Below are 21084 nucleotides of genomic sequence, written 5' to 3'. Positions count from 1 at the left end.
CTGACTCATATCATGCACAGCTGGCATCAAGTGAAGGGAGAAACTTCTTGAATACTGAACAAAATTTGGAAAATAGCAAAATGTAAAGACAGTTTCAAGCTTATCTCTATAAAATAATTTGATTTTTCTTTTCTGTTAAAACTACAGATCAAGTGTGACTGTATCATCAATAATTACACCTTCCAATCATAGTGTATCAGTCTTGCATTATGGCACTTACTGTAACTCATCACAGCGCATTCTGCAGTGGTAACTTTAAGCACAGCAAGAGAACAGAGCTGCAGCAGATTCCTGCTTAAGTACGTGTTGGGTATAATGCAGTGTATTCCTATTCATCCTGGTTAGAGTTATGCAGGAAAGGCAAGTAAAGAAGTCAAAAAAAGCAATTTTAGACAGATTAGTGAAAATGGAGCTGGGAAAGGGTCTGGAGTGCAAGGGTTCTCAGAGCAGCTAAGGGACCTGGGGCTGTTTAGTCTGGGCAAGAGGAGGCTGAAGGGAGACCTCACTGCTCCCTGCAGCTCCTGGAAATGAGGTTGTGCGGAGGTGGCTGCTGAGCTCTGCTTCCCAAAGCATGGGACCAGAGAAAATGGCCTCAGGTTGCACCAGGGGAGGTTTAGATTGGATATTAGGAACTATTCCTTCACAGAAAGGGTTATCAAGTCCTGGCAGAGGCTGCCCAAGGCAGTGGTGGAGTCCCCATCCCTGGAGGGGTTCAAACCTTGTAGCTCCAGGCATTCCTACAGGTCCCCTTCACCAACTGAATCCGGCAGCAACTGCAGCGGAGGGTCTGCAGCACAGCCCGCAGCATCCGATACCCACAGAGGTTACAACAGACTGCTTCAGGACCATACACACTAGTGACTCCCAATTCCTCACCAATACAGGCACACAGAGAGGAAAGGGGGCTGGGACAGACATTCCCACTCTCTGCAAGGCCTGTTGGAGCACCAGGAGCTGCTGTGCGGTGACTCAGCGAGCTGCAGATCACAGATCAGCTTCCCCTTGTCCCCATGAGGGACAAGCACCTGACAGACAGCAGCGATACAGGCCTAGCTCGGTGGTGATGCCAGCCGGTGACAGTCCCACGTTGTGCCTCGGTTTCCCCAGTGAGAGGCACACAGCTCATGAGCCTGCTGGGGCCAACACTGAAAAAGAGTGGCAGAGCCAGAGGCCGAAGGCAGAGCCCAGACCTCCAGAGACACCGACAGCGTGGTTGGTGTCTGCAGGGAATCCAGCCTGCACATCCCACCTATTTGTAGCTGCTACTTTTAACTAATAGCTAAACCGCAGCAGACTCCACCTCAGAGCAGAACTCGGGAATGTCAGTTTTCAAACACTCCATCTGCTGACCCAATTTGTTTTCTTGCATGAATCATCCTATCGTCCAACCAGAAAAGGAATTGGGTCTTTCAGCTCTCAACCAAAGTTAATAATTCATGTCTCCAGTCTTCCGTGTTGAGGAAACTCTCTCAACCACATTAACATTCCAAACAACGTCAGCTCCTCTCCTCACACAGTACCTCTCTTCCATCAAGGCCAACCCATCCCCAGGCTCTGTTCCCCAAGGACTTCTAGGAACCGCTTCCAGGACAGCCTCTGCCCAGGTCAGGGAAGGAAAGCCAGTGCCTGAGCCAAGCCAGTGGAGACAGGATCCATTCCCACCATAATAGTTCAGTGCTCAGGCATTTATATTCCAGTTGTATTCTTGCTGTTTCCAACTCTTCTGCACTCTGTGTTCCACCTTGTTCTCCTTGCTTTCTTTCCCACTCACTTTCCAAACCCAGCAGCCTTTGACAGTGATGTGACATGCTTTGTTCCCAAAGAGTGGCCGTCACTTACACGCAGGCTCTCGGGTGAGCGAGCTCTCACAGCTCAACACTACAGTGCGTCTTCATCAGAGAGGGGGAAAACTGTGCTGGCTGTGACTCAGGCTTAGCTGAGCAGGTTTGGGAAGGGAAGCAGTGAACACACACAGACCCTCTGGGCTGGAAGGACAGCAATTCCTGCAATGGAAGCCAGCTGTTTCCTTCCCCCTGCACCCACGGACATACAGGGATATATTATTAACTTCTGTCCACATCTCTGGATGTTCAAGTATTGTGAAAACAGCAATAATTAAAAAAAAAAAATCCAATTAACAAGAACCACAACCAAGGCAGGAGACTAAATTTATTTCCTACGCACACATGCAATTTAGACACTTTCAGGAGGAAAAAAAGAAGTAACTGCCTTTTGTTTAATTTAAGGACATATGCTAACCACTCAAAATCACCAAAGGTACACCGAGTTAATATAGAGCCAAAACACTCCATCACGGCGAGAGCATCACTACCAGATCAATGACGCTGGGTAAAAACCACATCGCTTCAGCCTGGAGGAGAAGTACTTGTCAGACAGATAACAAAGGCTTTACCATGGGGTTCTAAATTAAATTATCCAAGTGCAGCGCATGCCAGCATTCACTGGTCCGTACACTCCTCAGCAAGGGGTAGCACGTTTAGAGCCAGGTACCAGGACCCACCGGCAGCTCTGTTTAAACACAGAAACGATGTTCATATCCAAGGCTTTTTTTTTTTCTTTTTTCCTTTAATGGAATCTGCTCATCTTTTTCACATCGGAAAGAGAGACCCACATGAAAAAAAATACAGTGATACAAAGAACTTTTCTGTTTGTTTACACAGTAATTCCTGCACACATAGCAAGGGTGGGATGCCTGGGGGAGGTTAGGTTTGAGAGGTTTAGTTTGGTTTGGTTTTTTAGTTAATTGCTCAGAGGGAACTCGTGCATAATTTCTGAGACCCCATAAATGAAGGGATTGTTGCTGGCCCATGCTCAGAGGTCAGCTCAGCCACTTGTCCCCTAAACAGCACTAGATGAGATGGAGAAACGCTCATTAAAATCTTCAACACTCATTATAGAACAAAGGATGGACTTTGTGTTCTGCCAGGCACTCGGGATGTGAACCACAGCTCGACAAAAGCCACATTCAAAACCACTGTGTGGCAGAAGATCTGTACTAAGGTCAGACATTCATTCTGCCAGAGCAGGACCTCGGCCCAAGAAGCGCAGATGTGTGTTCTTGCAAGAACCTGAAAGAGATGGGAGCAGAGGGCACGGCAATTCAGAATTCCCTGAGTCACAAGGCAGCTGAACAGCTTCTGCTCCATCCACAGCGGAGGCTGCCCCATCCCTGGAAGTGTTCAAGGCCAGATTGCACAGGGCTTGGAGAAGCCTGATCCAGTGGGAGGTGCCCCTGCCCATGGCAGGGGGTTGGAACTGGACCGGCTTTGAGGTCCCTCCCTCATACTTCCTAGTACTGTGGCACTCACAGCAATTCCTTCACTACAACTGGTTGCAGTCCTCAAACTATGCAACCCATATAAAGGTTTCAAGACTCAAGGTTTCAGCTTGGTTTCCTCAGCCAGAACAACCTCAGCCACTTGCAATCCCAAACACAAGCCATCTTCGTAACCATTAATATCTTGGCTCATCGGTTTAGATGCAGCAGTGTCAGACTAACCCTGACCTTGTCCCGGAGCATAGGACCTTTCTCCCAGAGCTCACCAGCCAGATGGCACGGGGAGCTGAGCCAGAGCTGGTGGCAAAGGGCATGCTGCTCATACCACGAAGCCCTTTCCTGTTAGAGGGCTCAGGCAGAAACATCAAGAATCAAGGAGGGGAGATTTTTTCCAAGACAACAAACAAATGTGATAGTCAATGGTGTACAGCAACAGAAACTCTCAGGAGAACACAAATTTAAAATCCATATACAGCTTCAGACAGAATCACGGAATCATTTAGATTGGGAAAGACCTTTAAAATCACTGAGTCCAACCAGGAACCCAACAGTGCCTGCACCACCACTAAACCCTGTCCCTCAGGGTCACATCTCCATTTTATGTGACTTTATTTGGCCTGTACCAAACTTGATATCACAGCTGTTCATATCGAACAAAGCAAAATCCCCCCAGAGGATGAGGTAAGAGCTCCAGAAAACACTGGTCAGGAACTTTTGACACCAAGCCAAGTGCTAAATCAGTCAGTAGGGAGCATCAGGCAAAGCTGACGAGCACCAGCAGTGCCACAAGGCACACCACATAAACCCATCCCTCCATCTCTTCTCTCCCCCCACCACGCTTACTCAAATCTAACTAAAAGCAGCTGTAAGTTCCGGCCCAAAGGAATGGGCAGCAACAAACCCACGGCCTTAGATTAAACCTGGAGCTATCGGTACAGAAGGGAATGTGGCTGTAGCACATTCAGAGATGCCACCACGAAGGACTGTGAAGACAGTACCAAGTCAAAGCCCATTTACAAAGCCTTCTGGGCTCAGCTCTCCTGCAGGCGCCACAGGGAACATTACTGAATGCTGTGTGCTCACTCAAAATGCCCTCTCTCTGCCTGCAAGATTTCCAACAACACGTACAGCTCACAGCAACCGCCGAAGTTCAGCCAAGGAAATATCTGAACATCATGTCAAACGTTTGGCTTTTTCACAAAACCCCCACAAACATGAGGAAATTCAGCTGAGGCTGTGTTTTGCAGGCAGTATTTCAAAAGACAAATGAACTTTGAACGCTGAAAGAAGAGAAGAGGCAGTGTTTTACCCTGTGTGTTCAGTCACGAGGGAGCTCCATGGATGGATTGGCTAACGCAACACAGAGAGATGGGTGACAACACAGCTTGGGCTTGCTCAGCCTGGAGACGAGAAGAGTCTGGGGAGACCTTGAGCAGCTTCGAGTATACAAAGGGGCTCCAGGGAAGCTGGGGAGGGGCTCTTGATCTGGGAGTGCAGGGATAGGGCAAGGGGAAACAGTTTTAAGCTGAAATAGGGGAGATTGAGATGAGATCTTGGGAAGAAATGTTTTCCTGTGAGGCTGGGGAGGCCCTGGCCCAGGTTACTCAGAATAGTTGTGGCTGCCTCATCCCTGGAAGTGTTCCAGGCCAGGCTGGACAGGGCTTGGAGCACCCTGATCTCGTGGGATCACAGAATCACTAGGTTGGAAAAGACCCACTGGATCATCAAGTCCAACCGTTCCCATCAATCACTAAACCCTCCTAAGGCAGTTGCCCAGTGCAGGTCACTACTGGCATCCATGCCTCTGTTTGACTGGAAGACTCTTGCTTGTTCAAAGAGAACAAGCTTCGGAGTCAGAACAGCGAGTACATTTCAGTCTAAGGACTGACTGACATTAATGGGCAGCTTAACAGTGGAGAAGGGCTCCAGCCTTTCCCGAGAAGCACAATGGATACCACCTTTAAACAAGAAGACAAAGAGCACGGATTGCAACTGGAGACCAGACACGAAGTCCCAATGTCAAGCACTGCACCTGCCCTTAGCAGCACAGACACACTCCCTCTTCCCGCCTTGTTTGTAACTCCGTATTGAACACCAGGCCCCAGTGACACGGAGCAGAGAAGTGCAGCTGGTTACTCTCACAGGTAATAGGAATGTGATACCTGTCGGGAAGAAAAACAGGCAATGTCTCGAACTGAGGAAGGCTGCTGCTAGGCAAACACAAGACCTGCACAAACGCCCTAGCAACTAAAAAACAGGGAGACCAGGTGAAAGCTGTGGACAGCTGGTTCCACACAGAGGTCCGGGACTTTCAGGAGTACCACACTTACAGGGAATAGAACAACAACTCGCACGTGTTCCTTGTGGTTGATTCTTCCCCACACGACCAGTCCTCACCAAGGCAGCCAGGGCCACTGTTGGAGAAGGGCGCTGCAGGGCAAGAAGGAGCTCCCTAGCCAGCGACCTCTGCTGGCCCCATGCCACCCAGAGGCACAGGGCGAAGGCCCCAGCCCTGGGATAGCCCCAGGAACTGGAGAAGGCACTATGGAGAGCAAAGCCAGCCCCAGAACACATCCAGAGACCATCTGGCCTCTTGACAGGAGCTCCCTCGGGTCAGACTCAGCAGCAGTGGTGTAACAGCCCCGATGCCAACCAGCCCCAGCACACAACTCCATGCCGGCAGAGTGCAGCCGCAGTACTGCCTCACCTCCCTGATAAACATCAGGATGCCGAGCCTTACACACACTGAAACCAACCACTGCTAAAGCCAGGTTTCCACAGCAACACCAGCCATGACACACAGTGCATTCCTGCGTTATCAAACTATCGGCATGGGTGTTCCAGCCTGCAGAGTTCCACCGCTCTGAGATCCCTAATTCCATTTTCCAAATGCTGCAGACCTGGTGTTTGCAGGACAGAGCCCACGGTGCCAAACCCAAGGGTGGGCATGGTGCCTAAGGACGTCCCTCATGCACTGGAGCTTGCAGCCCCCACCTCAGTACTGCCCTCCGAGCTCCCTCTCACCCAGGGTTGGGCACAGGTCAGTGGTTTTGCCTCTTATGCAAGTCTTAGGAATCTGAAACAGCAACTCGGGCCCTCGCAGGGCATGGACGTGTCAGGGCACGCCACGCACTGCGGCTGGGCCAGCAGCACAGAACACACTCACACGGTTATGGTACCTGCACTGAGTGATGTTTCATTTAGATTTTGCTAAATCAATCCAAGTGTCAGAAGTGTTTCTTTAATAACAAACCAAAACACAGGACTCAAGTGCTGTAAAATACACACCAGTTCCAACATCAATTTTAGAAAATATTCTAAAGAAAAAGGTGACATAGGTAGGCACATGGTATCAGAACATCTCCACAAGACCCGAAAACACCTCAGTTACAACATTCGCCATTGTAACTCTGAGAATTTGAGGCTGTTCATTAGCTGTTAGGAAGGACCCATGGCTCTGACAGCTTCCAGAAGGGGCTCTTCCCAGGATCCTGCACACTGGTACCTGGTGGCAAGTGACCTCACCTTGTAATCCGCACCCAGCTGGGAACCACTTCCCAACTGTCTAGCTCCCACTGGATTTTTAACCTACAACAGAAACTGCTATGACAAAACCAAACCCTGACTGCATAGCCTCACTCCGTGTGACCACAGACACCACTGCAGGACGTCCCCAGAAGACAGTGATCCATCCTCATCTCCAGACAGACCCAGCAAGACCGGTACGCACAGGAGAAGGAGGTCTGCTTGGTCCTCTCTACACCCACCTCTCCCTTCCCAGGGGTCAGGAAAAGCACAGCCACCACCCTGGTGGGGGCAGCCAGGCTTTGAACTGAATTAGGTACAAAAGGAATTGCATCCTCAAATCAGGAGAGAAAACATGAGCTTAGATTTTACTTAGAAATGTTTTCCTGTGAGGGTGGGGAGGCCCTGGCCCAGGTTGCCCAGAGGAGTTGAAGCTGCAGCATCCCTGGAGGTGTTCCAGGTCGGGCTGAATGGGGCATAGAGCAATCTGATCCAATGCGTGGTGTTCCTGCCAGTGGTAAGGGGGTGGAACTGGATGGATTTAAGGTCCCTTCCAACTCAAACTGTTCTATGACTACTGATAAGTTAACACCTGGTTATAGTCACAAGCAGAGAGAGGCTTGTAAGGAAGGAGAAAAGCCCATGGTTCATCAGGCCACCGATACCCTAGGGATACGTAGTTCTCAATGGGAATGCTCTTGGACTCGTCCCTGATGACCCTCTTACCAACCGCTACTGTTTGAAGAGGACTGGTACCAGAACTGTGGGCATGAGCTAGCATGAGGACCAGCCCAGGAGATGACAGCACAGCAGGAGACAGTCCGCCTGCTGAGTAGGAGGAGGTTGAGAGGCAGGGAGGTGCCAGTGGAGAAGACAGAAACAAAGACTCATCCTCCTTACTGTGCTAACAATCCACTGCTAAGTGAGTGCCAGTACATCACCATGAAGGACATGATCAGGACACAGGCGTGTCACAAGATGGAGACCAACCCACCTTATTGGGGAAGAGGAAATCGCAACGCTCCCTTGTGTAGGGAACAGGAAGAGGAAGTGCCTGCTCAGACCAAGGCTGCAGGAGCAGGCATTATCCATCCAGAATCCAGCTGAACCGGTGCAGGAATTTGCAGTGTTGTGTTTATTGTTGCCTACCTGACCTCCATGAGTGAGCTATTCTTCTATAGAGCCCGGAAACGAGGAATAAAATATTAAGTGATAAGACCTGACCAGATGGAACCAAAACAAAGCACAGAGCAAGGGAAAAAATAGAAGTCCTTTTGACACCCTTCCCATCACACACCTCCGCCCCTTATCCAGGACAACCTCAGGACTGCATAGTGGGCAAATTTAACCCACAGGAATGGCACAAAGCCAACCTGTCCTAAACCAGAAACGATTTCCAATACTCTGTGGCTGAACTGTATCCATTCACTTTGCTACCAGCAGGATGCCAGCACAATGAGCAGGGTGGGATCACAGCTGAAGCCAAGGAAGGGATGAGGGGAAGGGAAGGCAAAGCCACCCAGCCTCCCCACTTCAGTTGTACGAGGTGTTCATTTTGCTCAGCTACAGAGTAAATCACATCTTGAGAGCAACCATTTTGTGACAGCTAGTGAACTCTCCTAAGAAGGAGAAAGAGGTGACTGTTGAGCTGGCAACTTGAAATCCCAGAAGTTTCCACAGGTTTATAAAAGCAATTCCACCTCCCCAATGCCTAGAGGGTTCCTGCCTGGTTTAAATGTATTTGCAGCTACTAAAACGGTACAATTCCCTACTCCGTACAACATAACGGACAGTGCTGACATCCTCCTTAAAAACACGTACACAATGCTTCATTTCTGTCGCTCCAATAAGAAAAACTATGAACACTTGGAAAGCCACCCCAAAATCTCTAGACGCTAAGAACTTGGAGTGTTTTAAGGTTTTCCTTGTGCTAGGGGTGGCACTTGGTAGAGCTGCCCGTGCAGATCTGCAGTCGGCACAGCAGAGATTCTCCCCCACTATGGTACACACGGCAGGCACTCAGCTTCTCTGCTCACCACGCCCTGCCCTCCTCAGCCAGCATTCCAGGGACAGTGGGGAAGGTTACCATCACTTAGGTGTCCACCTGTGGAGCCACTTATGTGTTAGCTTCAGCACTGACTGCATTTCAAACAGTGCCCAGGAGGAGAGCCCAATGACACAAAGACTTCTGTCCACACTCTGTGCGTCCCTCTCACCACAACTCCAGAAACCTTCCTCCTCCCCACTCACTTTTGCTAGCAAATCCAGCCCTTTCATGTTTCCAAAAAGTTCCAGGTAAGCTGTTTGTAGATAGACTTACCACAGATTCCACTGGGGTCAGGATCCCAACCAAAGCTTGGGATTTGTGGGATGCAAACAGCTGACTCAATAGTTCATGGCCACCAAACAGCCCTGGCCTCCCTTCACATGCCCACTGCCCCAGCAGCTCCTCCATATCCTTCTGCCCCTCACGACTAGTAGGCAGCTTCTGCAACTCAACAGCCCAAAGAGATTGGCAGCTGCCTGCAATCAGCAATCAGCAGCTCAGGGAAGGTTCCAGAAGCCAAAGCAGCACCTCCCTTCCAGCAGCACAAATCCACTGGATGAGTATCAGCTGCACAAGGAGCCATCACCAGGCACCTGCAGCCCCTCAACACAGGGGCACAGCCCCTGATGCTCAGCCACCTAGCAGGTCAGGACTCACAGGTGGTGAGGAGATGAGCACCTCCTGGAGCTCCACAGCCCACCGAGCCTCCCGAGCTGCACCAGGAAACCAGGGCGATGGCGGAGGCACAGTGGGCAATCCACTGGATCTTACCAAAGCCTTGAATCCAGATTTCAGTTCCTTTTAGTACCCTGGGCGAAAACCTCTTACAGAAGCAGCCAGTCCAGCTTTATTTCCAGATACCTAGGCTACCTCCATCACTGACAGCCACCGCCTGGTCTCCTCCTTTCCCCCACAATGCCTGACACCTCCCTTCTGCACCAGAGCCTGTGAAGACTGCGTCCTTCTGCACTAGGCACAGAGCTACGATACTGGGCCACAAGGATGATCCGAGGGCTGGAGCACCTCCCATACGAAGACAGGCAGAGAGAGACAGTGCAAGAAGAGAAGGCTCAGGGGTCACCTTATAGAACCCTTCCAGTACTGAAAGGGTCTCCAGGAAAGCTGGGGAGGGGCCCTTGATCAAGGAGTGCAGGGATAGGACAAACAGGAGCGGTTTTAAGCTGAAAGAAGGGAGGACTGAGATGAGATCTTGGGAAGGAATGTCTTCGTGTGAGGTTGGGTGAGGCACTGGCACAGGCTGCCCAGGAAAGTGGTGGCTGCCCCATCCCTGGAGGTGTTAAAGGCCAGGCTGAATGGGGCTTTGAGCCCCCTGCTCCAGTGGGAGATGTCCCTGACCATGGCAGGGGGGTTGGAACTGGATGGACTTTGAGGTACCTTCCAACCCAAACCATTCTACAATTTTTCAAAGATCTCCTGCAAGGCCACATGTGGAAACCTCGCAAGAAGCACCACACACATCTCCAAGCACTGTGGTTTTCTGAGCAGCTGACCAACAACAGCAGCTTTCCAGCAATCCCAATCAAAAGCTGCCGAGCTAACCCAGCTCTGCTTGGCAGACGGCAGAGCAGCAGCACCCAGGGAAACCACCTGCTCACCTTGTTACAGAGCAGACCTAGGCCCACCATTCACGTCCGAGGTCAAGCCAAGAACAGCCTGCCGCTTCCATGGCCTCAGGGACAGACACTGCCATGCTGTTACTGAGCCAGACGATCTGCTGGCCTTTCCCAATGGAAGTTCCAGAGATCTGTGTTACTTAAGGGAGTGTACATACAGATATGGAGAACCAAAGGAGATCAAAAGGCATCCTTTGACTCATAGGTGTAGGAACACCAGTCAAAAGTACAGCTGGACAAGCAAATGGCTCCCCATACTGATTAAAAGCAAGCTCTGAGGAGAAAATGATGTAGGCAAACACCTGCAACATCCAAACAGTGTCACCTCCTGGGTTCTGGGGCCTTTGGGCTCAGGAACCTCTCAAGAGGCAGAACCAGAATGCAAAACCAAGACAACAAGGCATCTGTTTATAACAGAAAGGCACTCTTTCATTTTCATTTGGGGTTTTTCAGTTACTGTGATTTCTTTTCGTACACTGCAGAGTCAGGACCCAATGACTGCAAGACGACAGTTTCCATGACGCGCTGCCCAGAACATCTTCTCACTACCTGGGGGCAAAACTTATAAAACCAGCCAAGAATTTTTTGAAAAAAATAAATAGTCATTGACTAAGTTTGTTCAAACAGACAACAAGGTCAGGCCTCTGCTGTCATTTAGCAGAAGTGAATCATGGAATCATTAAAGTTGGAAAAGCCCTCTGGGCTCACCCAGTCCAACTGCCAACCCAACCCCACAGTGCCTGCTAAATCATGTCCCCAAGTGAAGCAAGACTCCACACAGACACTCCAACAGCTCAAGAGGCCTGGCGGATGCTCAGCGAGAAAAATCACTTACTGGGAATGTGAAGCAACATCTCTGTTGTGATCCCTCAATTATTAAAAAGTTAAATACTGTGGTTGATTTATTTCAGGAGCCAATGACACCTTACGCAAGTTACTCCCTGGCACAAGGGAGACCTGATACCCTCTCTTCTCTGAGAAGCGCAGTAAATCGATAGAGGAGGACTGCAAACAAGCACAAAACCAAAACAATTACTTCGGCTGTCCCCCCTCCAACCCAAAACCTCTCCTCCTCAAAACCTTCTCTCTTGCTATTAAGTTTATCTTTCAGATCGCTTTATTCCTTGAAGACCAAATGCTTCTTTATCTGCCACAGACCTCAAACGCAACACAACTGGCCCCCTGGGCACAGGGGAGTGGAAGAGTAAAGCACCACCGGAGCAGTGATGACCACCTTACAGGCACACAGATACCAACCAAAGATTTCAGTGCTCAACAACTCACATCTGGTCACACCAGGAAGAGGCTGGAAGCCGAGTTTTCCCTACCACGCCAGTTACCAAACAGACAGCCGATGAGAAATTCATTCCGGGATGCCATCTACTGAGTTACTTATTGCTCCCATCTCTCCCAAACCCTGCCATGGACACTGTGTGATCACCTACATGAAGAGCCTTAAAAAGAAGATGACTTCGAACTACTTTCAATTACAGACACACACAGCAAAGCACGGATTACATGAACAGACTTCCACCTTCAAGCCAGAATTAATCCAGACTAGGAACTGCCAAAGATGAGAGGACAGCATCACTGCATACTGTTCCGAAGAATTCTGCTCTTCTCCAGCAGAGAGACTACATTAAAACCAGAAAACCTGTCTTGCGTTGGCATGACTCCAATAGATAAAGCAACATGAATCCAGGCAGTTAGGCACAAAAAAGTTTCACTGCAAAGCATGGCTCATTCACAGATCCATGGAATCAGGAAGGTTGGAAAAGCCTTCTAAACTCCTCCAGTCCAACCATCAGCCCAACTCCCTCCTGCTGACTATGCCCCCAAGCGCCACGGCCACACATATATAACGTCATAGTCACTCCTCAGATCCTGCAGCGTTGTCAGAGTTCCAGATCTCCATTTTAATTACAGGCAAGGTTCGAAATTCCCAGAAATCAGTATTCTGAAGTATCTACACCCTGTCAGCACACGGGAGTTCAGGTGAAAAGAAGAGAGGGCAGAAAAAGTGAATAATTACAAATATCCATGTTAAGTTTGCTGCCCAGCCAAGACCTCACCTGCAAGACAGACATTTTATACTTCAAGAATCCAGTCTATGGATTTGTTTTGTTGAGGTGTCGGGTTCTTTTAGTGGGGTTTCTAAAACTATTTTAACTGCAGTGAGCTTCCAGGCCTGTGCAACTCAACCATATCTCCAGTTTAAACTGAATTACTTATTAACTGCTGCTTTGCCGAAAGCAATTCTTTTTCAAGGTTTTGTTTTTCTTCCTCCTTTATGGGAGGGGAGAAGAAAAGACAGGGAGCAGGGGAAGGGAGCACTCTAGCATTAGGACCTTCGCAATGAAAGAGCCTCACAGAGTGGCAGTGGGTTAAACACTTCTGAGGGTGACAGTGCTGCTGCAGCCATAAGGCGAAATGCCTGGCAGGTTTCAATAATGAAATGGCAGTAGCTGAGCAGGGCAGCAGTAAAACCACATTCCTTTCTCCCAGGGAGAAGTTGCCCAACTGGCCGCTGCCTTTTCACAAAACGGTAATAAGAGTGTTTACAAGGTTCCACACCATTTCTCTCTCAAAGCGGGCAGAGCTGGCCGCTACTTCTCCTGGTCTTATTCACCGCAATTAAACCCAACATTGGAGAGGAAGGAGCTCTGAAAGCAAAAGATGGAAAAGTTCATGAGCATTAGTGAGATTTTCTCTGTTCACTGACACCAGAACTGACAAAGCCGTAATAAACCAACCCACTCCTGCAGGTTGTACCGCATCCATGATGTTTTATTGACTGGAGCTGTCAGGTAATCCACCCCTCACCACTACCAGAAGGCCTCGAGGTTTCCAGCCCAGTTTCTATGCCACAGAGTTTAATAAAGCAAGAGGTCTTGGCCCCATCTAATCCCCTGGGACTAAGAGAATGCCTGTTCAGCCTGCTCCGGTTGAAAGCAGTGAGCTGCCAAGCAGCAGCATCTCCATTCAATCCTGCAGCATGAACACAGCCACCACATGGAGCCCCCCAGCAGATGCCTTGTTTCGGCCTCATCCAGCATCACTCACAAGTGTGAGATGAACAAAGAGAACAGCACGAGTCCCACAGCCTCTGATGGGGCCTCAGGATCCCACAGCACCGTGGAGATCGTCCATCATGCATAACAAGCAGTATTTTGTTTAGAAGGATAAATCTTCTAACCCTTCAAACCTCTCCTTGACTGAAGGCACAGCTCCAACCTGGAAGCTGCAGCAGCACACTCTTCCTTCCCACAGCATCCCGAGGTAGGGATGTTATTCCCTCCTAAAAGGTAAGCTCATTTGGCACTCCTATCACACCTGGATATGCTTTCAAAGAAGAGCATAAAGCCCCTTTTGGAGGCTGATGAACCATAACTCCTGAGGAACCTATGTTCCGAGGCTGAGAAGGTGGCTGTGGCAGTGGAATGAACTGGCTCAGGAGCTGTGGGGCTCCTGGTCCACGTTTATGTCCCAGGAAAATGGGATCTCTGCTAAAAGAGCTGATGATCTGCAGTTCCTATTTACCATCACACAGTGCCCTCCAATGGCCAGCCCATAACAGGGAGCCTGAAAACACAAAACCCAACAGGACGTCACCGTCCCTTCCCAGCAGTTTGGAAGCAACAGAAGCAACAGCTGAGCCACCTGCAGCCCTGCCTTTCATGGGATGTAAACCCACCTTTGTGCCTCACAAGAGAGACAGAGCTCTCACTGAACGAGGGCACAGGGAGAACTAAAGTTTCCTCATTCCCTCAAACCCACAGTTTAACACAAATCATCTACAGCTCCCTGTAAGGAGGTTGTGGTGAGGTGGTGCTTGGACTCTTCTCCCAAGGAAGCAGCGACAGGATGAGAGGAAATGGCATCAAGTTGCACCAGCGGAGGTTCAGATTGGACATTAGGAACAATTCTTCCATTGACAGACCGGTGAAGCCCTGGCAGAGGCTGCCCAGAGCAGTGGGGGAGTCGCCATCTGCGGAGGGGTTCAAAAACTACACAGCCGTGGCACTTGAGGACAGGGTTTTGCAGGAACGATGGGGTTGGGCTGACAGTTGGACTGGATGAGCTGAAAGGGCTTTTCTAACCTCAATGGTTCCATGACTCTATGATTAAATGTCTTTACATTAATTTTACATTAAAACCAAAACTTACTTAGTACTAGTATTAGTGGCCCCAATATGCTGGCAACTCAAATAAAAGCAGGTTTAAAATGCAAGCTTTCATAAAAATCTATTGAACTGCTGAGAACCACAGCCTCTTCATTTTGTACAAGTAGCCACACAAGCCCTTTCACTTATGAAAGGCTTCCTTAGCAGGACTTCCTCATTATCACTAAGTTTTACGCACTGCCCCTGGGAAGGCAATGCACTTTGACTCTATAAAACCCATTCAGATATTGTTTCTCCATTTAAAAAGTCAATAAAAAGTGACTATTTCATATTGCCCATCGCTGAGATATCGCATGGTATCTGTGGCCAAGGGAGGCCCTGCTCGGATGCCAACCAGAGTTGTGCTTTTACGTAACCAGGGGATTCAGCGCAGAAACAAACTGTGTTCACTTTTAAAGAGCCTGTGCTCACAACGCAGCTCACAAGTACTCAGGAGCTCCAGGTAGTTTCTACATAAAAGTCTCATCAGCAGCGGACTGAGCCAGAGGTGGCAGATGCACCTGGAGGTCGAAGATGCACCCAGAGGCAGGCTGGCCCCTGGTGCTGCTCTGCCCGCTTTCCCTCACAGCCAAGCCCAGGCAGAATTTGACAAGGAACCAGACTGCCCACCAGCTGCTCCTCCAGCACACCAACCGCAGCACTGCCACGGTCACACAGCTGGCACTCCTCTGGTGCCACAGCTCCCTGCACCAGGAATAAATTCACGAGGGGACCTGGCTTCTCCTGCAGCGCACCAAGAGACAGTTTTACCACCAGGCAACAAATCAGGAAACACTGCCTTAGTTAACTACAAACAACTAGAGCACAGACGCCTCCCCAACAGTTCACCATCACATTTGCTTTGAAAACTGATGGTTGGCTTCAAATGGCAAGTGGAGAAATGCGATGGCAAACTCTGCTACGTCACTGCTTTGTCATTCAGTCAAGGAGGGGAGGACAAACCAGAGCCCCAGTCAGCAATAAATCAATTTAACGGGGAAGTGGGGTGATACCATGTTCCTTTGGAAGCCTTCACAGCCCGATCTCACGGACAGCATCAACTCAGGTGAGCTTCACTAGCGCAACATTCAAGTACAGGGAACCATATACTCCCAGAGGAGATCATTCCAGATCAAAAAATCCATCAGGAACATGTAAACCAAAAAGCCAACTCCCATACACCCCAGTTTGAACAGAAACATTCAGTTTATCCAAAACATCATAGCTATATTCCCCACCACCTCCTGGTCAAGCTGTACTTCACCCTGACATCACCACAGCAGATCTGGTTTCTATTCCTTACCCTGGTGTTCAGCTGAGCCTGTGCTGTACAGGGATCCATCCCATCTGCAGGTACCATTTCCATCACACAGGAAAATTGGATTTGCTTGTATTTACCAAAAGAGCAAACCAGTACAAGTGGAGTGTGAGAGGCTCTTCAGGTCCTGAATCCTTCAGGATTCATTCCCACAAACAAGCTTCGCCCAGCACACAACAGCTAGGAGGAAAACAAAAGGCTAAGCTGCAGTAACTCTATCCAGAGCTATTTATTTTAAGGCACAGGCAATTATCTCGCATGCACCAAGATATTTTCATGAACATGAGTTCCTTTTTGACAATTCCTAATGCCTGACAAAATGTCACCGCAGTGGGAAGCCGGTCATTTCAGTTTATTCAGTCACCGCTCACAGAGGCTGAACAGAACTTGAAAGAAAAAGAATGCTGGAATTGAAGAGCACAGTTCCACACACCAACCTCTTTTTTGCCTATGCTTTAAAATATAGAAGGATACTTTTTCTTCCAAGGTCTCTCTCTGAAGACATGTGATTTATTCAACCAAATGAATACAAGAAGCTTCAAGTCTTCCTTCCACCCAAGCACATGAAGAAAGGGAAGGGTAAAGGTGGAAACTGGAGCCACATTCAACTCCATGACTCTTAACTGAAACGAATGAGAGCTGCACTGCACCAAAGGAGATATCATCTCCTTTCTTCTCCAAGGAAAAATAAATAATGACTAAAATGTAATTTAAACTTATGAGATTACTGCAGTCATCTCGAGAAACCACTAATCCCAGTGCATTTGATGGTTCAGGAGGTCCCTGAACAAAAGAATGCTGGAAGATGGGGGAACGCTTTGTATCAGGTTTGTTCCTGGTCTCTCCACTCCCGAGGCCAGCACTGGAGACCCATCACTGTCAGCAGCAGGAACATTCAATAACAGCTGGCTCACACACCTTCACACAGCTTCAGTTGGGAGGAAAGGTGCCCTACATAGGAGCAAAGCCATTTTAAGCTACTAAGACGTATGAGTTTTTAAATACACTGGTGTCCAAAGGTTGCACGAAAGCACTCAGGCTTTCATCAGTGAGAAAGCCCCAGGAAGTGACTTTGATTTACAGCTGATTTTAACTAATACATTAAACCAGTTTTTTTTTACAGCTCATATTTACAGAGAGGCTGATTTATGGAAGCAACATCTGAGGAGTAGCGCAGCCGGTAAGTGGCTACGCACAATGCAGTTGGCTTCTTCTCTGTGACTCAGTGCATCCCTGCACTACCCAGTGTTTCGGCACCTATCAGAGTGCTGGAACAGAATCCCAACAGATGTCCAGAGCTAAGATACCTGCTGGGAATTACAGCCAGTTACAGAGATTAATGCAGACACAAACCCTGCCACATTTAAGCACGTGCCTCATTTCAGACATGAAGCAGGCCTGCTGGCACTTACATCTAAGCCTGTGCTCAAATATGCTTAAGAGATATTGCTGTTTTCATGGAAAGCTATTACAAGTCCAACTACCTTTAAACAACAGCTTTTTCTAATCAGCACACGTGCAAGTACAGGCAGTCCTATATGAGACCTATCTAACGCCGTGCATAAGAACACAAGGAACACAACAGAAAGCTAAACTACTTAAAACTGAGGGAGCAGCAAAGAAAAATTAACAGCCTGCATGTGCCCAAATAGCTGATCTGGCCTCTTCAGACCAGCAAGGAGATTCTGCTTTGCAGAACACAGCCAAGTCAAGCCCAAGTCAATGCTAGTGGGAAGGCATCTTCCAGCATGCAGCGAAACTGTAAACACCCCAGCCTTTCTCAGCTGCTCTTTGGATTCACCTTTAGTGCAGCTCACTTAACAGCCACTCTCTCTCAGGAGATTCTCTTCCTTCCATGCCCTCCTTGGCCCACACGTTTACCAGATTCAGCAACAGTGAAGGCCGTTGGTGTACTTAGACGCCAGCCCACCCAGCTGCGTAATACTGCCTGTGTTCTCCTCTGTGCCCTTCCCCACCCTGTCACTTTTCCCTTGTAGCCTCCTGTCTTATTTTCAGACAATCACCAACCTGTTCTGCCAAGCTGTCTGCTCAGGGCAGTGGTGGAGTCCCCTTCCCAGGAGGGTTTTAAAAGCCATGTGGATGTGGTGCTGAGGGACATGGTTTAGCAATGGAGTTGGCAATGTTGGGTTTACAGTTGGACTCGACAGTCATAAAGGTCTTCTCACCTAGACCACGACAGCCAGGACAGGTCGCTGGCACCGCTGTGGATGTGAGCGCCACTGCAGCAATCATCCTTCCCTCAAGATCCTCGCCACCACATAATCTTCCCATACAGAACCACCACCCTCCCAGTGTTTCGGGGGGCCTCTGCTGGACCCACACACTTTGCTGGCCCAGCCATTCCCTCCTCCAGCCCTCTGGGAGCAGGCAAGATCACTCCAGACAGCTCAGCAGTGGCACATGTTACCCGAAGGGCTGGGCGACAGAGAAGCGTTCCTGGAGATGGGAGTGGCCAGAGTGAGCTGCTTGGGGTCTCCTGCAACCTCGGCTGCTGTCAGCTCCCTTCATCCTCACACAAAGGCTCAGGAAACCAACCCAAGGAAAAAAGGATCCTCCCCGGATTCTGTGCTCGCTGCCTCAGGCTCTTGCAAGGTGCTCTTCTCTCACCTACCTTCACAGACAGCATTTTAAATCATACAGTGCTCACTGCTTTATAACCCAACACAGGCAGAAAACTGCTTACTGCAAGGGTGTGAAGGCCCTGATCCAGGTTGCCCAGAGCAGTGGACAGGGCTTGGAGCAACCTGATCCAGTGGGAGGTGTCCCTGCCTATGCTGTGGCAACGGGCTGGAACTGGATGGGCTCTGAGGTCCCTTCTAACCCGAACCACTCCACGATTCTACGACTTATCCCCTCCTTGATAAACGCACCCGCTCCAGGCAAAGAACCTGCGTTCCCAGTGGAATGAAGCGGTACCGCCGTCCCGAGTGGTGCCACTCGGATGGAATAGGACAGGGAATCGCCTGGCAGCGCCCACAGCCGGATTTTCCGCGCCGGTTTGTTCTGTACAAGAAAGCCTGACGGACAGTCCCTCGCGTTTAGTCCCATAAACGCGATGTAAGCGCGTTATAACTATCATTATCATTATTCACGCCTGTAAAATTCCACCCGGGAAGCAAGGCGCCCGCGGCCGCTATCCCGCCGTCCCGCAGCGGAGCGCGGCCCCTCCTGGCGGCAGCGCCCACGGGCCGGGGGCGGCCGTGCCTCCCGGGGATCGCGCCCCGCCCGCCGCTTTGTTCGCCTGGGAAGAGGGGAACCTACCGGGGCCGCCGCCCGCCCCGGCCCTCGCCCTCCGCCCGGGGCCGCCGCACCCACCTCCTCCTCGGAGAGCCCGTACACCGGCTCCGCCGCCGCCATGGGGCCGGGGCCGCCGGGGCCGGGGAGCCGCCGCCTCCTGCTGCCGGTGCCGCCGCCGCTGCCCCGCAGGAAGGGCCGGGGGCGGCACCGCCCTCCCCTCCGCTCCCCTCCCCGCGCGGGGCGGCCCGAGGGCGGGCGGGGCGCGGGGCTTCGCTGCCGCCCGGGGCCGCCGCGAGGGGCGAGCGGGGAGCGGCACAAAGCGGGGGCGGTGGCTCCCCCAGCACCACCCCCACCCCGCCCCGCCCGCCCCTCGCGGCGGCAGCGCGCGCCCCCCCGCGGGCGGGAGCGGCAACGCCGCACGGAGAGGGGCGAGCCCCCAGCACCTCGGCCCCTCAGTCCCTCGGCCCCCTCAATCCCTCAGCCCCTCGGGCCCTCAGTCCCCTCAACCATAGAATCATAGAATCACAGAATAACCAGGTTGGAAGGGACCCACCGGATCATCGAGTCCAACCATTCCTACCAAACACTAAACCATGTCCCTCAGCACCTCGTCCACCTGTCCTTTAAACCTCTCCAGGGAAGGGGACTCAACCACCTCCCTGGGCAGCCTCTGCCAGTGCCCAATGACCCTTTCTGTGAAAAATTTTTTCCTAATGTCCAGCCTAAATCTCCCCTGGCGGAACTTGAGGCCATTCGCTCTCGTCCTGTCCCCTGTCACTTGGGAGAAGAGCCCAGCACCCTCCTCTCTACAACCTCCTTTCAGGTAGTTGTAGAGAGCAATGAGGTGTCCCCTCAGCCTCCTCTTCTCAAGGCTAAACAACCCCAGCTCTGTCAGCCGTCCCTCAGTCCCTCGGCCCCTCAGTCCCCTCAATCCCTCAGTCCCCTCAATCCCTCGGCCCCTCATGCCCCTCAGTCCCTCAGCCCCTCGGCCCCTCAGTCTCTCAGTCCCCTCAATCCCTCGGCCCCTCAGTCCCTCAATTCCTCAGCCCCTCTTTCTCTCATCCCCTTAGTCCCCTCGCTCCCTCGGTCCCCTCGATCAGTGCCAAGTTCCCACCCAAACCATTCCATGATACTATGGAAAGGTGCCCTCTGGAACAGCATTTGGCCCGTTTCTGCTGTGTGCCATTGCATTGTAGGGACACAGCACCGCTTTGTCATTGCTTCACTATGTGGTGTTTAAGGAAACAAAATATTCTGGGCTTTGTGAGCAAGGTCACTTCTGGGCAAAATCAGGTCACACTTTGTTTCAATTCTGTGATTCCATGATTCTGATCTAAATTGCTTCCTTATTTGATTTCTTCTTCCTGAACCAATGCTGATCCCCTCCCCAACCGTGTCTCACCCTCCGCTCACCTCTCATCCTTTATCTCGCTGTTATCCATGGCAATATGATTGCTCTCATCATGGCTAACAAGCTGTACTTCACGTGAAGGCTGTTCTTGGATCCATTTATACTTTTACACAGCAACAATTGATTTCTACTACATTTATGCATCAATAAATCCAAGTGGAGCCCATGACAGAGGAACAGTCTGCCACCACATCATCCCTGACACGTCCAAATGAGGGATGCCACTCACTGAAAACTATCCCTGGAGCAGCTTCCAGCTGCCTACCTGACAGACATCCAACCCCTGGGTGTTGAGATACCACCTTACACCTGTTTTCTGCTCCACGGAGCTGAGGGGAAAGGGAAATTGGAGATCCCCTTTTCTGGAGAGATTCAACAAGCAGTCCATAAGCCAGAAAGTTTTTGTTCCAGACTTTAGGAAAGCTCTTCC

General features: G+C 50.5%; 1 protein-coding gene across 3 annotated transcripts in view; it reads right to left on the bottom strand.

The window, feature by feature from the left end:
* Window positions 1–19482, bottom strand: part of NEDD4L (NEDD4 like E3 ubiquitin protein ligase) — a 112322-nt gene extending 92840 nt beyond the window's left edge. The window contains exon 1 of one of the 3 annotated variants that reach the window (XM_069880783.1): window positions 19322–19482. In XM_069880783.1, the coding sequence (XP_069736884.1) occupies window positions 19322–19363 (42 nt within the window). In that variant the 5' untranslated portion in view covers window positions 19364–19482. The remainder of the gene's footprint in view (window positions 1–19321) is intronic. The other 2 variants (XM_069880784.1, XM_069880785.1) reach the window with 2 other exon arrangements.
* Window positions 19483–21084: the final 1602 nt, after the last annotated feature.

This window comes from Phaenicophaeus curvirostris, chromosome Z (assembly GCF_032191515.1).
Source record: "Phaenicophaeus curvirostris isolate KB17595 chromosome Z, BPBGC_Pcur_1.0, whole genome shotgun sequence".
NCBI classification, from domain to species: domain Eukaryota; kingdom Metazoa; phylum Chordata; class Aves; order Cuculiformes; family Cuculidae; genus Phaenicophaeus; species Phaenicophaeus curvirostris.
The sequence above is the reverse complement of the archived record's forward strand: the minus strand, read 5'-3'. Positions and strand labels throughout refer to the sequence as shown.